Genomic DNA, 18551 nt, shown 5'->3' on the forward strand with positions numbered 1-18551 from the left:
ATGTTAATTTCTCTACCATAAGCTGTTTTAGAGAATTTGGCAGTACGTCCAACTGGCCTCACAACCGCAGACCACGTGTATAGCGTTGTGTGGACGAGTGGTTTGCTGATGCAGTGCCCCATGCATATCGGTATTCCCAGTCATGTGAAATCCATAGATTAGTGCCTAATGAATTTATTTCAATTGACTGCTTTTCTCATATGAACTGTAACTCCGTAAAATCAAATGGAATTGTTGCATGTTGCGTTTATATTTTTGTTCAGTTTATATCCACATTTGATACATAGCAAGACATTAATAGATCAAATTTGTCTGGGCATCACAGAATAAATTGTGCGATAAGGATCAGTAAATGTAAAACTAGTGAGCAGGAACCACAGTCTGACAGACTGGAGCTCAAGGGGCGACTGACAACCCACAGTATTAAATACAAGTTGGATGGGTTTAAACTTAAGGACCAAGGCTGAGAACTAAACAATATGCAGGAAGAGTGTGATTCACAGTGAACTCAATGATAAAGCTTCGTTATCGTTTTCGCGGATCAAATCCATATTTTTTTAACAAGACCAATGCATAGTATTGTAGTAAAAGAGATTCAAACTCTAGAGGCAGATGGGAGCACAAAGCAGACACTGGAGGGTAAAAGAAGGGATACAACATCACGTCAGAAGATAAGAGTAAGAGAGGTATATCATTCTGTCTGCTACAAAGGATTGCTCCTTTCTGTTATCCTGAGCATGATATACACACAGTAACATGGCATAGCTGAATACAGCTTGAGGGAATAAACGGATCAGGAAGAACTAATTAACTCAAGACTAGGATGGGTGGAGGATAAAGATAGATGAGCAGACAAACAGGCAGACAGACAAGGCAGATAAAGGCCTGGATACTATCTAAAGACTAGGAAAGTTGAACATTGCATTATATTTTCATTCCCAACCTAATAGTTTGGCTAAGGACCTCAAAGTCCTCAGTTTTGCAATCAAAGGATTTCATTGAATAAGTCTAATATAAATCAACTGCTTTAAAAACGTATTGTTTAAAAAAAACATTTAAAAAGATAATAATTATCTAGGCCATAAACGAAAGGAAGGCAAGTTGACAAGGATTGTCTCTCTGCTGCCTTTATCTTATATTTCAAGCCTGATTTTCATTACTACTGTATCTTTCCCAATTACAAGAAATGATCAAGGGTATTTTCTATATTCCCTCTTTTTCCTCGACTTCCTTCTCAGTAATGATACATTTTAATACATACATGTATATAATGTATATTCTTTAAGTTCAAATATAAGCAGTGACATAAACAACACAAAATATATGACAAAACACATCCATAAAAATAAATACTCTGTACTTGTATATATGCAATAGTAAACATGTTCAGGAGAAATATTCCACAAACAAGGAGGGCACTCAAAGAACAACATCTTGGTGCAGTTTTGTGTCTTAATTAAAGCACACACTTTGCAGTGTTCATATTTTTATATCTTTCCAACCATTGTCTGTTGGAAAGACAACATAGATAGATCCATGACTAAGTCCTGTTCAATAATAGTCTGCTGAATCTGTTCAGTGTTGTCTGTGTATTGTTGCTCTTGACCATCCCTCTATTGGCACCAGATCTGGTTTCATTCACTGAGTTGTAGGTTTCTGGTTTCACCCCATTTTCCTAAGAATTGGCACGATTAAACCTTGGTCACTCCTCCACCAGCCACAAGCTGCTCCATTGCACAACTCCCAAGATACAGTGTGTATATATATATATATATATATATATATATATATACACAGTGGGGCAAAAAAGTATTTAGTCAGCCACCAATTGTGCAAGGTCTCCCACTTAAAAAGATGAGAGAGGCCTGTAATTTTCATCATAGGTACACTTAAACTATGACAGACAAAATGAGAAAAGAAATCCAGAAAATCACATTGTAGGAATTTTAATGAATTTATTTGCAAATTATGGTGGAAAATAAGTATTTGGTCACCTACAAACAAGCAAGATTTCTGGCTCTCACAGACCTGTAACTTCTTCTTTAAGAGGCTCCTCTGTCCTCCACTCATTACCTGTATTAATGGCACCTGTTTGAACTTGTTATCAGTAATAAAGACACCTGTCCACAACCTCAAACAGTCACACTCCAAACTCCACTATGGCCAAGACCAAAGAGGACACCAAAAACAAAATTGTAGACATGCACCAGGCTGGGAAGACTGAATCTGCAATAGGTAAGCAGCTTGGTTTGAAGAAATCAACTGTGGGAGCAATTATTAGGAAATGGAAGACATACAAGACCACTTATAATCTCCCTCGATCTGGGGCTCCACGCAAGATCTCACCCCGTGGGGTCAAAATGATCACAAGTGAGCAAACGGTGAGCAAAAATCCCAGAACCACACGGGGGGACCTAGTGAATGACCTGCAGAGAGCTGGGACCAAAGTAACAAAGCCTACCATCAGCAACACACTACGCAGCCAGGGACTCAAATCCTGTAGTGCCAGACGTGTCCCCCTGCTTAAGCCAGTACATGTCCAGGCCCGTCTGAAGTTTGCTAGAGAGCATTTTGATGATCCAGAAGAAGATTGGGAGAATGTCATATGGTCAGATGAAACCAAAATATAACTTTTTGGTAAAAACTCAACTCGTCGTGTTTGGAGGACAAAGAATGCTGAGTTGCATCCAAAAAACACCATACCTACTGTGAAGCATGGGGGTGGAAACATCATGCTTTGGGGCTGTTTTTCTGCAAAAGTACCAGGACGACTGATCTGTGTAAAGGAAAGAATTAATGGGGCCATGTATCGTGAGATTTTGAGTGAAAACCTCCTTCCATCAGCAAGGGTATTGAAGATGAAATGTGGCTGGGTCTTTCAGCATGACAATGATCCCAAACACACCGCCCGGGCAACGAAGGAGTGGCTTTGTAAGAAGCATTTCAAGGTCCTGGAGTGGCCTAGCCAGTCACCAGATCTCAACCCCATAGAACATCTTTGGAGGGAGTTGAAAGTCTGTGTTGCACAGCAACAGCCCCAAAACATCACTGCTCTAGAGGAGATCTGCATGGAGGAATGGGCCAAAATACCAGCAACAGTGTGTGGAAACCTTGTGAAGACTTACAGAAAACATTTGACCTCTGTCATTGCCAACAAAGGGTATATAACAAAGTATTGAGATAAACTTTTGTTATTGACCAAATACTTATTTTCCACCATAATTTGCAAATAAATTCATTAAAATTCCTACAATGTGATTTTCTGGATTTTTTTCCCCTCATTTTGTCTGTCATAGTTGAAGTGTACCTATGATGAAAATTACAGGTCTCTCTCATCTTTTTAAGTGGGAGAACTTGCACAATTGGTGGCTGACTAAATACTTTTTTTGCCCCACTGTATGTATATGTATATATATTTATATATTTAATTTTTAAAATGTAATTTAGACATTTCTGACCCAGTGGGGAAGAATATAAAAAACCAACAATATGGTAAGATCAGCTATCCTCTGGGACTGGGCCACTTCAATTGAAACAACCAAACATATTGATAAATTGATAAAGTACATTGGAATACCCTCTCTGGGGCTATGGATAGTAATTGCTGTCATAGCTGAATGATGGAGTGTCACTGTAGTTGTTTCTATTCTGGTTCTGCATGCATTATGGATTTTGTAAATGACAGCCTTGAGTCAGACCAGGACTCATTGCACTTCCTTAACTTCTGTAATGCTCTAATGCTCTATGCCACAAGCATCACATGAGCCATCTGATTACTGTGGATCATGGTAAATAATGATATCTAAGCATTATATAAAAACCACATAATTACAAATGGTATTGGATGAGGATTAGGTTGACCAAAAATGGGACTATTTATGAGTTAACCAATCAAATGATTTATTCTATAATCTCTAGAAAGTGCACTATTTCAATATTTTATTCTTAATCTATGCCAATAGGGACATTCTGTCAATCAGCATTCCCCTCTTTGTTGCTCTACCTTTAGCTTCTCCTTCACAAAACTATGGCTGGCCCAATGCTGGTTTCCTCCTCCCCTCCATTCCTCGTATCCCGCTGTCAGACCTGGGTCTCCAGGCCGCTGAGTTTGGGGGTCAGGATGCGAGGAGTGACCCCGGAGTTGAGGTCTCTCTCAAACTCCAGTAGCTGACCCATGAAGTTGAGGTTGGGAGACACCACAGGACGACGGCCACGCACATACTTGTAAGCATCAGTCATGGTCATAAGGGTGTGCTTCATCAGGTAGGCGATGACGATGGTTGCCGAACGGGACACGCCCGCTTGACAGTGAATCAACACTCCTCGCCCACTCTGGTGAGCCTCCTCTGTGGATGAAAATAGGTGGCTATCAGATTCCTGTCAAGGATGATCACTGGAATTCATCTATTCCACAGCCTTTTCTGGATCTGACTCTCCAGTACTCCCATCTTCCCTTTTGATCCATTTATAGCTTCCTAAATGTCTCTCCAGTCAAAAACTTTGAAATCAGAGAACGAGATCAGAGGAAAGACTTCACATAGAAATCATCATGATCCTCTCCTTATCTCAGTGCTAAAATACTTCTAAGCTCAGAGAGATAAAGACTGAAAGACAGGAACGAGGAGAGTGGGTGAGATAGAAAATGAAGGTAGATCAGGGGTGTCAAACATATGGCCCGCGGGCCGGATCCGGTCCAGCAAGGGGGTCCAATCTGGCCAGCTGGTGTTTTTTTTATTTATTTTTTTATCTACAGTTTATACATGTACAGTGTCTTCAGAAAGTATTCACACCCCTTGACTTATTGCACATTTTGTTGTGTTAGACAGAATTCAAAATAAATAAATAAATAAAATAAAAAAATAAAAAATGCTCACCCATCCACACAATACCCTACAATGACAAAGTGAAAACATGTTTTTAGATATTATTTATTAATAATTTATTGAAAATGAAATACAGAAATATCTAATTTACATAAGTATTCACACCCCTGAGTCAATACTTTGCAGAAGCACCTTTGGCAGCAATTACAGCTGTGAGTCTTTTGGGGTAAGTCTCTAAGAGCTTTCCACACCTGGATTGTGCAACATTTGGCCATTGTTCTTTTAAAAATGATTCAAATTCTGTCAAATTGGTTGTTGATCATTGTTAGACAACCATTTTCAGGTCTTGTCATAGATTTTCAAGTAGATTTAAGTCTAAACTGTAACTGGCCACTCGGGAACATTCACTGTCTTCTTGGTAAGCAACTCCAGAGTGGGTTTTTAGCCATTTTTTATAGGTTAATATCCTGCTGAAATGTGAATTCATTGATTACAAGCATACTCATAACATGATGCAGCCACTGTGCTTGAAAATATGGAAAGTGGTACCCAGCAATGTGCTGTATTAGATTTGCCCCAAGCATAACACCTTATATTCAGGACAAAAAGTGAATTGCTTTGCCACATTTTTTTATTGCCTTGTTGCAAACAGGATGCATGTTTTGGGATATTTTTTATTCTGTACAGGCTTCTTTCTTTTCACTCTGTCACTTAGGTTAGTATTCTGGAGTAGCTACAATGTTGTTGATCCATCTTCAGTTTTCTCCTATCACAACAATTCAACTCTGTAATTGTTTTAAGTCACCATTGGCCTCATGGTGAAATCCCTGAGCGATTTCCTTCCTCTACGGCAACTGAGTTAGGAAAGACACCTGTATCTTTGTAGTGACTGCGTGTATTTATACACCACCTAAAGTGTAATTAATAACTTCATCATGCTCAAAGGGATATTCAATGTCTGCTTTTTTATTTCCACCAATAGGTGCCCTTCTTTGTGTGGCATTGGTAAACCTCCCTGATCTGAGGTAGTCATTAAAAAATAATGTTAAACACTATTATTGCACACAGAGTGAGTCTATACAACTTATTATGTGACTTGTTAAGCAACTTTTACTCCTGAACTTTAGGGTTGCCATAACAAAGGTGTTGAATACTTATTGACCCTACAGATATACATTTTTTATTAATTTCAAAAAATGTAGAAAAACATAACTGTACTTTGACATTATCGGGTATCGTGCGTTGGCCGGTGATAAAAAAAAGTTTCAATTTAATAAATGTTTAATTTTGGCTGTAGCACAACAAAATGTGTGTGTTGGGAGGGAGGGACACACACACACACACAATATACTTTAAAATGACTAAAACCAAATCGAAACTTTGTGGAAATTATAATGGACCCTACAATACAAATCAAATCTAATTGTATTTGTCACATACACATGGTTAGCAGATGTTAATGTGAGTGAAGTTAAATGTTTGTGCTTCTAGTTCCGACAGTGCAGTAATATCTAACAAGTAATCTAACAATTACCCAACAACTACCTAATACACACAAATCTAAAGGGGTGAACAAGAATATGTACATATAAATACAGTTGAAGTCGGAAGTTTACATACACCTTAGCCAAATACATTTAAACTCAGTTTTTCAATATTGCTGACATTTAATCCTAGTAAAAAGTCCCTGTTTTAGGTCAGTTAGGATCAACACTTTATTTTAAGAATGTGAAATGTCAGAATAATGGTAGAGAAAATCTTTTATTTCAGATTATACTTCTTTCATCACATTCCCCAGTGTTTCAGAACTTTACATACACTCAATTAGTATTTGGTAGTGTAACGGATGTGAAACGCTAGCTTAGTTAGCGGTGGTTCGCGCTAAATAGCGTTTCAATCGGTGACGTCACTTGCTCTGAGACCTTGAAGTAGTAGTTCCCCTTGCTCTGCAAGGGCCGCGGCTTTTGTGGAGAAATGGGTAACGATGCTTCGTGGGTGACTGTTGTTGATGTGTGCAGAGGGTCCCTGGTTCGCGCCGGGGTCTGGGCGAGGGGACGGTCTAAAGTTATACTGTTACAGTAGCATTGCCTTTAAATAGTTTAACTTGGGCCAAACGTTTCGGGTATCCTTCCACAAGCTTCCCACAATATGTTGGGTGAATTTTGGCCCATTCCTCCTGACAGAGCTGGTGTAACTGAGTCAGGTTTCTAGGCCTCCTTGCTCGCACACGCTTTTTCAGTTCTGCCCACAGTTCTGGCCACTCCAATACCTTGACTTTGTTGTTCTTAAGTTATTTTGCCACAACTTTAGAAGTATGCTTGGGGTCATTGTCCACTTGGAAGACCCATTTGCGACCAAGCTTTAACTTCTTGACTGATGTCTTGAGATGTTGCTTCAATATATCCACATAATTTTACTTAGATGATGCCATCTATTTTGTGAAGTGCACCAGTCCCACCTGCAGCAAAGCACCCCCACAACAGGATGCTGCCACCCCCGTGCTTCATGGTTGGGATGGTGTTCTTCGGCTTGCAAGCCTCCCCCTTTTTCCTCCAAACATAACGATGGTCATTACGGCCAAACAGTTATATTTTTGTTTCATCAGACCATTTCTCCAAAAAGTACGATCTTTGTCCCCATGTGCAGTTGCCAACCGTAGTCTGGCTTTTTTATGGCGGTTTTGGAGCAGTGGCTTCTTCCTTGCTGAGCGGCCTTTCAGGATATGTCGATATCGGACTCGTTTTACTGTGGACATAGATACTTTTGTACCTGTTTCCTCCAGCATCTTCACAAGGTCCTTTGCTGTTGTTCTGGGATTGATTTGCACTTTTTGCACCAAAGTACGTTCATCTCTAGGAGACAGAACGTGTCTCCTTCCTGAGCGGTATGACGGCTGCATGGTCCCATGGTGTTTATACTTGTGTATTATTGTTTCTACAGATGAATGTGGTTCCTTCAGGTGTTTGGAAATTGCTCCCAAGGATGAACCAGACTTGTGGAGGTCTACAATTTGTTTTCTGAGGTCTTGGCTGATTTCTTTTGATTTTCCCATGATGACAAGCAAAGAGGCACTGAGTTTGAAGGTAGGCCTTGAAATACAACCACAGGTACACCACCAATTGACTAAAATGATGTAAATTAGCCTATCAGAAGCATCTAAAGCCATGACATCATTTTCTGGATTTTTCCAAGCTGTTTAAAGGCACAATCAACTTAGTGTATGTAAACTTCTGACCCACTGCAATTGTGATACAGTGAATTATAAGTTAAATAATCTGTCTGTAAAGAATTGTTGGAAAAATTACTTGTGTCATGCACAAAGTAGATGTCCTAACCGACTTTCCAAAACTATAGTTTGTTAACAAGAGATTTGTGGAGTGATTGAAAAACTAGTTTTAATGACTCAACCTAAGTGTATGTAAACTTCCGACTGCAATTGTATATGGATGAGCGATGGCGACACAGTTTCTTGATTGTGTCAGGCTTGCTCATAATCACCGAAATGAAAGGTAGACAGTCAGGGAGCATAGACAATTCCCAAAACTATGGATAGAAGACCAGTCCCTGGGGCAAAATGAGTTTGACACCCCTTAGGTAGATACTGCTCAACTCACCGATGAACTCAAACACCTCCTCAAAGTACTGTCGTAGGTTCTGCTTGCTGTTGTCGGTAGCCGGTAGCCGTTTGTAGCGTACCAGGCCGGAGCCGAGGTGGTAGAGGGGCAGGTGTGTGGTGACGTTGACCACGTAGCCGATGTTGAGTCGCAGCAGCAGGTCCAGGTCCTGGGCATCCCTCTCGTTGCCCAGGAAGAGGAAGGGTAGGATGGGGCTGACCACCGCATTCTCCACATCAGGGGTCATCCCATTCTCATCTGACAGGGAAGCCGGTAGCGAGGAGGAGAGCGGCAGAGTGAGGTGCACTGGGAGAGGACAACACAATGCAGTGAGAGATTGCTGTTAGAAAGGACAATTTCATTTGATTTGGATCACTGACAGGCATTCACCCTGAAGTATACCAGAGTTAGACAGAGAAAATAAATCAAGCATCAGAGATAGAAAGACTTATGAAGAGATGTGTGAATGACGGAGAGACAATGAAAGTGTACAATATATCTCATTTATGGTTTTTGTTGAGTAGGAGTATCATTGAAATTCACTTTACTCCTGCAGAGCAAAGAAGTTTGCAGCTCTGAGGAACTGCTAATGCTTTCATCATTTCATACATGTTCTCCAAACAGGAGGGAAACGTACAGATATGAAAAAGCTTCTGAAACTTGTGATTCTTTATTCTATACTCTATGTCATCAACATATCCGGCAGTCACTTAACAGAGTGGAGGAGGCTACAGTTATGTAACTATTAAGAAAAGAGAGTACATCATAGCTTTTTGGGCTTTGTCATTTAAATGAGAACAGCTTAATCTCCCACTGACAGGGTTCAGTGTCAGCGACTCAATTTCCCCGAAATTGTTTTAATTAATTCAGCTATTCTAATCTCCCGCTCTTATCAGCTCTCTTTGCATTCCAATCACCATCCCTCCATTTTGCTCCTCTCTGTCTCTTTTTACGCTGGAGCCCAGGCTATAATTAAGTAATTATCCCTGGGATCCTTTTAAACAACCAACATGTTAGAATAACATATAAAATGAGATTGGCAGGAAAGGAAGTAGATTTCAAAGATAGGCGAGGGAAGCATGGAGAAAGAGAGACAGTCAGGAGAATAAGAATAGGATGAAAGAGATTTTCTCCCTAAAATGGTAATTTATGCAGTCAGACAGTAAAGCTGGTCTCTCAATTGGAAATTTTGTTTCTGTAACTATCTCTGCCAAAAATCAGCAGAAGTATAGCCTAAGAGACTGAAACAAAAACCAGTGTATGACACCCTTACCTCTGCCGCTCTCTTCGTCCTGCTCTCTGTTGAGTGAGTTGAGGACCAGGTGAAGGGACTGGGCGGAGGGGAGGGAATGGCGTCCGTCTGCATCTCTCTGTCTGGATTTGGGTTTGAGGAGAGTGTTGGGAGCTGACGGTGGGGGTGAAAAGGAGGGAGGGGATTGGGGAGAGGGGGTGCGGGGGGAAGGGGTGCGAGGGTATGTAATATTGCCTTCCTGCCCCATGCCATCCACCTTGCCTGACTCCCCACCTTTGTTCCAGAGCCTCTTTAGGGAGTCCTGGTCTGGATCTCGCCCAGGCCCAGACCCAATAAAATCTAGGACGGCCATCTTGCCCTGCTGAAGCCGGCGTCGGCCAGCGTGGTCTGTTATCTGATTCCGGGTGAACTCCAATAGGTTCCTACAGTCCAGGGTGACAGGGCTGGTTCCGTTGCTGCTGTTTTGGTTCTGACCCACACTTGTCTTCCCCACTCCCATCCCCATCCCTGCACAGCTCTGCTGGTTCTGTTGGGTTTTAGACCCGGTCATCTTTTTCGACAGCTCCTCAGGCCAGATTGTGCGCACGCTGTAATCATCATCATCAGCGGGGAATACTCCCATGGGGGGCCCTGCCCCTACACCCCTGCCCATACCAGGGGGCTTGCCGCCCCGACGGGGGTTGAAGGTGACAACTATAGGGTCGCTGCTACAATAGCTGCAGGTAGAGCTGCCGGCCTGACTGGCTTTGGGGTTGCAGCCACTCACACAACTCTGTAAGGCTCGCAGCGGGGCTGAGGACGATAGTGGGGTACAGGGCAGGCATCCCCCCACCAGTTTTTTGCGGAATGCAGCAGGACTCTCAAAGGCGCCAGCCTCCCCGGAGCAGGAGGCACATCGCAGGGGTCTGAGCAAGCCCGTGCGGCAGTCCGACACAGTGCTGTTGGAGGATGAGGTGTTGGTGGTGGAGGCTGTGGACAAACATCCCCCAAGAGTTCTTAATCCCATTGCTGCGCCCCCTCTGTGGTTCACACCTACAACCCCGTGGCCGTGGCCACAGGAGAAAGAGGAGGACGGACTCCCCCCACCCCTCTGGCAGCCAGCAGAACGTCCCCTGGCCCCCCTGCAGCGGACCAGCTTCCAGCAGCCACAGCTGAAGGGATGGGAGAAGTCAATGGTACAGGTGTGGTCTGGGCTGGGGAAACCTCCACGGGAGGAACAGGGGGAGAGGGGTAGGCCGTGGAGGATCTGAGGACGATGGTCCCTGCCGCGGGCTGGACGAGACTGGTTGAGGGGTTGCTGAAACGAGGTAGGAGCACGGGGGTGGTGGGAGGGAGGGGGGACAGGGTAGTGGGAGTTTAGAACAGCGGCATGGGGCACAGGGACAGAGTTGTGGTGGCCGGGCAGGCTGTGGGGGTTGGGGTTTTGATGGACAGGTCCCAGTTTGGAATTCTCTTTGTTACCCACGTAGGGCACTTCCCGGGCACCTCTGGGAGGGAAGCTGGCAGAGCAGACTTTGGAGGACACGTTCTGCACCTTCTCTCTTCTGGACTTGGACTGCTGTCTCTGAGATGGGACAAACTCTAAGACTCCTCCCGGGGACACAGACAGATTATTCTGATGGTGACTGCCTGGTGAGGCTTGTCTCTGGTTCTGTGGGTGGTTTTGGAGTTGCTGCACTGCTCCTCCAGGCTTCCCTGATGTTCCTCCAGTGTTTTTCTCCCCGTATCCTGGATCCAAGCGCAACGAAACCCTTTTTTTGCTCCCCTTCACACTCCCACTGCGAACTAAAGTGTTGCTGTGCCCCCCTCCTTTTGTTCCTTTGTTCACAGATAACTTGATGTCGATCGTATGTGTGTGTTGGTGTGGACTAGGGCCAAGAGTCACTGTCCCGTTGCTGTGACAGTGGCTAGGGGTGTGTCTGGTATCCTCTGAGACAATGGCCTTGTCGACCTTGGTTTTCTGCAGATGGGATGATGATCTGCGCTTGCATTCCAAAGACAGTGAGTTCGAGGAGGGAGGATTGGGGTAGGACTGAGGAGGGTGGGGATGAGAAGGGCGGGAGAGAAGTTTGTTGCTATGGGCTGTTATATGGGAGTGGGGCTGTGGGGAGGACCCAGGTAGGGCCAAGTTTTTAGGGCGCTGAATAACCACTATGCGCTCGTCAAGAGGGAGTGGAGGCATCTGGGTTTACGCAAAGCTGTGTGTGTGTGTAAGAGATAGGGGAGAAAGAAACAGAGAAACAATGTCAAGATTGTATTCAGATAACATTTTTAAATGACTGTTGGCATCAACATCATTACATTTTTTTAATTTGAAGCCACATTCACATCACATCTGTCCTACGCCAGAGTAATGACCAGTGGAACAACCAAGCTATGTAACTACCTTGCAACAGACTAGGTATGCAGTATGGTGTTATGGACAATTCCCACATTTGCTCTTGCTTTTGGTTTAATTTTGAACAAAACGCTCTTTGGCCAATACTATGAAACAGTCTCTATACATACCTAGTAAACAAGTTATTTACATGTGTTATTCTCTTATAGATAACACATAATAAAGCCATTTAATGTAAATTGTTGCAGAGTTCGAATTCAAGAAGAACACATCCCCGTGACTATTACTTGACTACTGCTGCCAACTACTGTAGTGAACGATCAGAAGAATATGTGAAGCATATTTAATATACATATATAATCCATTGGATTTGGAAAGAAATACAGCAAAAACACACAGTAATGAAATCAAAACCAAAAGACCAAAATACAGCCTTTATGGTTTTGCCAAAACAGGGCAGAGACCACTGTTTTAAGAACATTTTGTTGAAATTGAAGTTAGCTCAATCGAATGGTTGAAGAAATGAGGTAGAACCAAATAAACAGACAAATATATCTCCCTGTTAGAGAAGGCCCTTTACCATAGCAAAACAGACTAGAGAGCTGGCTGTTACTGCCACAGGCACTGAATGACCATCGATGTACGTGTCGTAACCTATAAATAAGCACTTCGTCATGAAATACTTGAATAAAGACTGGAGAAGAGATGACATTTTGGGCAAAGCTTTAGATATTGTATTATTATTATCATGTGATTCTACCCTTTAAATAAAGACAGTAAAATTGATGCCTAATTTTCATTGGTACTAAAGACTTTTGTCATCTACTAAACACTACTTACGATGACAAAACCCATTAATTAGCTTTTTTTTTGTTGCATTAAAGAAGATTCTCTGGGACAGGGCGGTACAGAGAGATAACGAGCGAGAGAAAGGTTGGGAGAGAAATAGAGAGACGGGAGGACAGCGAGATAAAGACAGAATATGACGTGACAGGGTAGACCACAGACTAGACAGGAGGAAGATACATGGCAAAAGGCACTAATGATTATTCACTCCCAAGCAACACACATAGTGACCCATAGACAAAGCACACCATGCTTGCGTTTTTCCACATGCATACGTCCACGCACAGAGCTTGGTGATGGCATCCTCATCTTTTTCCCTTTTTCAGCCTTGCCTTCGTAGCCTGTGGTGGAGGGGGGGGGGGGGCGGGGTTACATTGACCCAGTTTTGTCATGGTGGAAGTCAACATCACTCTGATCACTTTTCACTCACACATTGTAAACACCTCATCAGCACATAAATGAACACAGTGTAGCGGTGTATTGGTCCTTTTGAATCATACTGTCAAAAGAACAGTCAGACCAAAAACACAGTGCAAATCACAAAAACATACTTAAGCAAATGCTTGCAGCAAGCAATGCCTCTAGAGATCATTGTCATCATCATTATTGTTCATTGGTGCCATTCTGACCATTACTGTCACCATATCTACAATTGCAGCCAGTAGTCCTACATATATTGTGTGAAAGGATGTTCTGAATGTGGAGGCTTGATAAAGGGTGTAAAAGTAATGTTTTTGCTACAGAATAAGAACATAGGCTTACCTCTAATAGATACAACGCTTCGGATGTGCAGAAGACAGACTTCCACCCGCTATACCATTATGTGATCATTGTCACGGCGATAGAATGGCTAGAACATTTTTGAAATTCTGTCCCTGAATGTCACAAAGGTGAATGTAGAGAGGTGACCTGATGATTAGTCTCAGTCTGAAGTAGAGGACCATGTTGGACTCACAAGGCACTGTCTGTCTCTTTAGGATCTTTCACCACATACAGTGCATTCGGAAAGCATTCAGACCCCTTCCCTTTTTCCACATTTTGTTACGTTACAGCCTTATTCTAAAATTGATTAAATAAATGTTTTCCTTATCAATCTACACACAATATCCCATGATGACAAAGCGAAAACAGATTTACAAAAAATACATTAGTATTCCGAACCTTTGCTATGAGACTCGAAATTGAGCTCAGGTGCATCCTGTTTCCGTTGATCATTCTTGATTTTTATATAACTTCATTGGAGTCCACCTGTGGAAAAATTCTATTGACTGGACATGATTTGGAAAGGCACACACCTGTCCTTATAAGGTCCCACAGTTGACAGTGCATGTCAGAGCAAAAACCAAGCCATGAGGTCGAAGGAATTGTCCGTAGAGCTCCAAGACAGGATAGTGTCAAGGCACTGACCTGGGGAAGGGTACCAAAACATTTCTGCAGCATTGAAGGTCACCAAGAACACAGTGGTCGCCATCATTCTTAAATGGAAGAAGTTTGGAACCAACACAACTCTTCCTAGAGCTGGCCGCCCGGTCAAACAGAGCAATCGTGGGAGAAGGGCCTTGGTCAGGGAAGTGACCAAGAACTCGATGGTCACTCTGACAGAGTTCCAGAAGGATAACCATCTCTGCAGCACTCCACCAATCAGGACTTTATGGTAGAGTGGCCAGACCATTGGTCATCCTTGAGATGTTTCTACAACTTAATTGGAGGCCACCTGTGGTAAATTAAATTGATTGGATATGATTTGGAAAGGCACACACCTGTCATATATAGGGTCCCACAGTTGACAGTTGTCCGTAAAGCTCTGAGAAAGGATTGTGTAGAGGCACAGATCTAGGGAAGGGTACTAAAACATTTCTGCTTCATTGAAGGTCCCCATGAACACAGTGACCTCCATCCTTCCTTAAATGGAAGAAGTTTGGAACCACCCATCCAAACTGCACAATTAGGGGATAGGGGCTTTGGTCAGAGAGTTGACCAAGAACCAAATGGATACTCTGACAGAGCTCCAGAGTTCCTCTGTGGAGATGGGGGAAACTTCCAGAAGAACAACCATCTCTGCATCACTCCACCAATCAGGCCTGTCTGATGAAACCAAGATTGAACTCTTTGGCCTGAATGCCAATCGTCACGCCTGGAGGAAAACTGGCACCATCTCTACGGTGAAGCATGGTGGTGGCAGCATCATGCTGTGGGGATGTTTTTCAGTGGCAGGGACCGGGAGACTAGTCAGGATTGAGGGAAAGATGAACGGAGCAAAGTACAGAGAGATCCTTGATGAAAACCTGCTCCAGAGCGCTCAGGACCTTCGACTGGGGGCGAAGGTTCACCTTCCAATAGGACAACGACTATAAGCACACAGCCAAGACAACACAGGAATGGTTTCGCGACAAGTGTCTGAATGTCCTTGAGTGGCCAGGCAGAGCCCGGACTCAAACCATTTCTAACATCTCTGGAAAGACCTGAAACTATCTGTGCATCAAGGGCTGTAAACGCTGCCCAAGGTTCTTCAACAAGGTACTGAGTAAAGGGTCTGAATATTTATGTAAATGTGATATTTCTGGGAGTTTTTTGTCATAAATTTGCTAATTAATCTAAAAACTTGTTTTTGCTTTGTTATTATGGTATGTAGATTGATGAGGTGGAAAAAATCAATTTAATCAATTTTAGAATAAGGCTGTAATGTAACAAAATGTGGAAAAAGTCAAGGGGTCTGAATACTTTCAGAATGCACTGTATCATCTGTTATGGCACATCAGTCTACTGCTGAAATTATATCAAATTGTGAGGCCTATTTGAAGCCTTCCGTGACCTCTGGTTACCTATCTACACGTTCACACAAAGGCCTACCTGCAACACTATTTATCCCGGTTTGCTGTGGACAAATAACGGCATGCTGCGCCTGCAAGGTAAGGAGAATAATAACAACGGGCATTGGTGAAAAAAAACATAATAAATTGACTGCTAAATAACAGAGGAAGACAATAACTTAAATAAGGTGAAATCATAAGAGAGTGAAATGATTTTGCGCATTGTCGCACATCATTATGCTTAGGGTCCCGTCTCTCTGTGGATGGCAGGGAAGAAGAAGCAGTGGGTACATCTCCATGAGCGGCGTTTGCCCTTTGTTCGCATATAGGATATAGATATGCTGAAATGATTAGACCTAGGCTATATAAAAATTGCCAAAATTAGAATACATACTAGTATTGAATAGTGACTTGCAAAAACGCACATCATGTAAATAATTAATAAGAAAACCATGCAAAAAAGATATATATATAAGAAATAATGGTTATGGCCTTGTAGCATGTATGTCCCACAACTCCAGCATTAGGCCATGGAAAATGAATCATCATCATCCATTATCACTTTCACTCTCTACAGTCCTGATAAATAATATGACTTATTTTGGCAAAAACTGCAGAGATTGAGGGTTGGTGGTATTATCCTCTGTTGGGCAGTTCATAAGTAATGAAGGTGAATTTAAATGAAATTGATTCGTAGTGTCGCGTCAAATGGATACATAGCGTCCGGTGTCTCAGTAAAGGGAAAACTAGTTTGAGGACATCACTGTTCTTAGGAGTCTAGTCTGTGAGACCAGGCTGCATCCTAACGCATTGGCGTGTTTCTTATATGCATAAGTGTGTAACACGTAGCCATAGTGCTGGATCCTCATGTGTCAACAATAGCCTATAATATTCGGAGTAATTTTATATCAGACATGAGTCTTGTTCGTCAGGATACTTTACGCCTGGTTAAATATTTAAAATAAACTCACTTACGTTAGGATTGACAATTCCGTTGTATCTTCATGCTCTCCGTGTAATATAATTATTTACATTTTCATTGATGTTGTCCAGACATTTCTTTAGTTAACGGTATCCTCTTCTACACTGGAGGACCTATCACATTTTGCGGATCCGTTTTCCGTGCAAGAATAAGCTTGCATATAAAAATAGAGGCCCTACGACACTACGGCATCTCTTATTGTTAACAAAAAATAAAAAAATATCACCACTATAAAAAGTGTCAGTGCTTGGGCATGTGTCAATGTGCTCTCGGCTGTATATGTGAATGAGAGCGAGGAAGACACTAAGACAGGCGGTGCTGTATGGAGGTGGGGTCTGTGGTCTGTGCAGTGGATGACATCATTCCAGACCAATGGCAAGAAAAATGTTATAAGGCAGCCAGCAAATTAAGCTTCGTTTTAAGCACGTGTGTAGTATAAAGTGGTATTCTCCAATGTCATTCGACGGGGTGGGAGGCAGGCCTATTACAAGCCAGTGTTGTGCTGAAATTATGTAACAGTGAAAGCTTGAATAAAATCGATTGTGTCATTGTAGTTATAGAACTAGAACATTTAGTTTCAGCCATTGTTCAACCTCTTCTTGACCTAGCCTACATAACCTACAAATAAGGTCTGTGTCTATCAGACACAAATACACACACACATCCAACATGGTGTTTTTATTTTTTGACGATATACAGTCAGGTCCCACATTTTTGGCACCCTTGAAAAAGATTAGCAAAAAAGACTGTATAAAATATTACAAATACAGAGCTATATTTTTAGCACAAAAAAGCACAATAGTATTATTTTATACTAATACAATTGCTCAGAGAAAGAGATTTTGTTTTAACAAGTGATACTATTTAAAAAAATATATATATATGGGTCAAAATGATTGGCACCCATGTTTCAATACATCAGCTTGCGAGGATAACGGTACTGAGCCTTTTTTTTATGATATTGGAGAACACATTGGGAGGGATCTTAGACCATTCCTCCATACACAATCTGTCCAGATCCTTGATATCCTTCGTCTGCGCTTATGGACTGCCCTCTTCAGTTCAAACCTGCTTTTCCAATGGGGTTCAAGTCCGGAGACTGAAATGGCCATTGCAAGATGATGATTTTGTGGTCAATTAACTATTTCTTTATGAATTGTTGTGTGGGCTTTGGGTTATTGTCTTGCTGGTAGATTCACTAACAGAGGCAACCATGTTCTTGGCTAAAATGTCCTGGTACTGGGTAAAGTTCATGATGCCTTTGACCTTAACAAAGGCCGCAGGACCAGTGGAAGCAAAATAGTTCCATAACATCAAAGAAGGTTGCCTGAATACCTGTTGTATTCGGCGCATGTGACAAATAAACTTTGATTTGATTTGATCCACCACCATATTTTACAGTAGGTATGGGGTTCTTTTCTGCTTATGCATCCTTTTTCGATGCCAAACCCACCACTGGAGTGCGTGGCCAAAGAGCTCAATTTTCATGTCATCTGACCATAGCACCGGTTCCAATTCAAGTACCAGTGCCATTTAGCAAACTCCAGGTGTTTACACTTGTTGGATGACATAAAAAAAAGAGCTCTTTGGCCATGCACACCAGTGGTGGGTTTGGCGTCAAAATTAGGACACATAGGCAGAAAATAACCCCATTCAGACAAAATATTGATGTCATCCCTCATTATGAAGAACACTGTTCATGCCTCTCTCTCTCTGTGTGTGTGTGTGTGTGTGTGTGTGTGTGTGTGTGTGTGTGTGTGTGTGTGTGTGTGTGTGTGTGTGTGTGTGTGTAAGAGAGAGAGACAGAGAGAACGAGAGAGAGAGTGAGGGGGTGGGGACATGTGAGAGTCATTTATAATGAAGTCTGACAACTTTAGTCAGCACAA

The 18551-nt window shown here is 42.4% G+C and overlaps 1 protein-coding gene across 1 annotated transcript; it reads right to left on the reverse strand.

The window, feature by feature from the left end:
* Positions 1-3486: 3486 nt before the first annotated feature.
* LOC116358111 (uncharacterized) lies at positions 3487-16952 on the reverse strand. Its single transcript, XM_031807779.1, has 4 exons — positions 16659-16952; positions 9711-11887; positions 8438-8743; positions 3487-4346 (listed from the first exon to the last, which is right to left on the reverse strand). The coding sequence occupies exons 2-4, from the start codon at positions 11869-11871 to the stop codon at positions 4081-4083; spliced, it is 2733 nt and encodes a 910-aa protein (XP_031663639.1). The 5' UTR covers positions 11872-11887; positions 16659-16952; the 3' UTR covers positions 3487-4080.
* Positions 16953-18551: the final 1599 nt, after the last annotated feature.

This window comes from Oncorhynchus kisutch, linkage group LG28, assembly GCF_002021735.2.
Source record: "Oncorhynchus kisutch isolate 150728-3 linkage group LG28, Okis_V2, whole genome shotgun sequence".
NCBI lineage: Eukaryota > Metazoa > Chordata > Actinopteri > Salmoniformes > Salmonidae > Oncorhynchus > Oncorhynchus kisutch.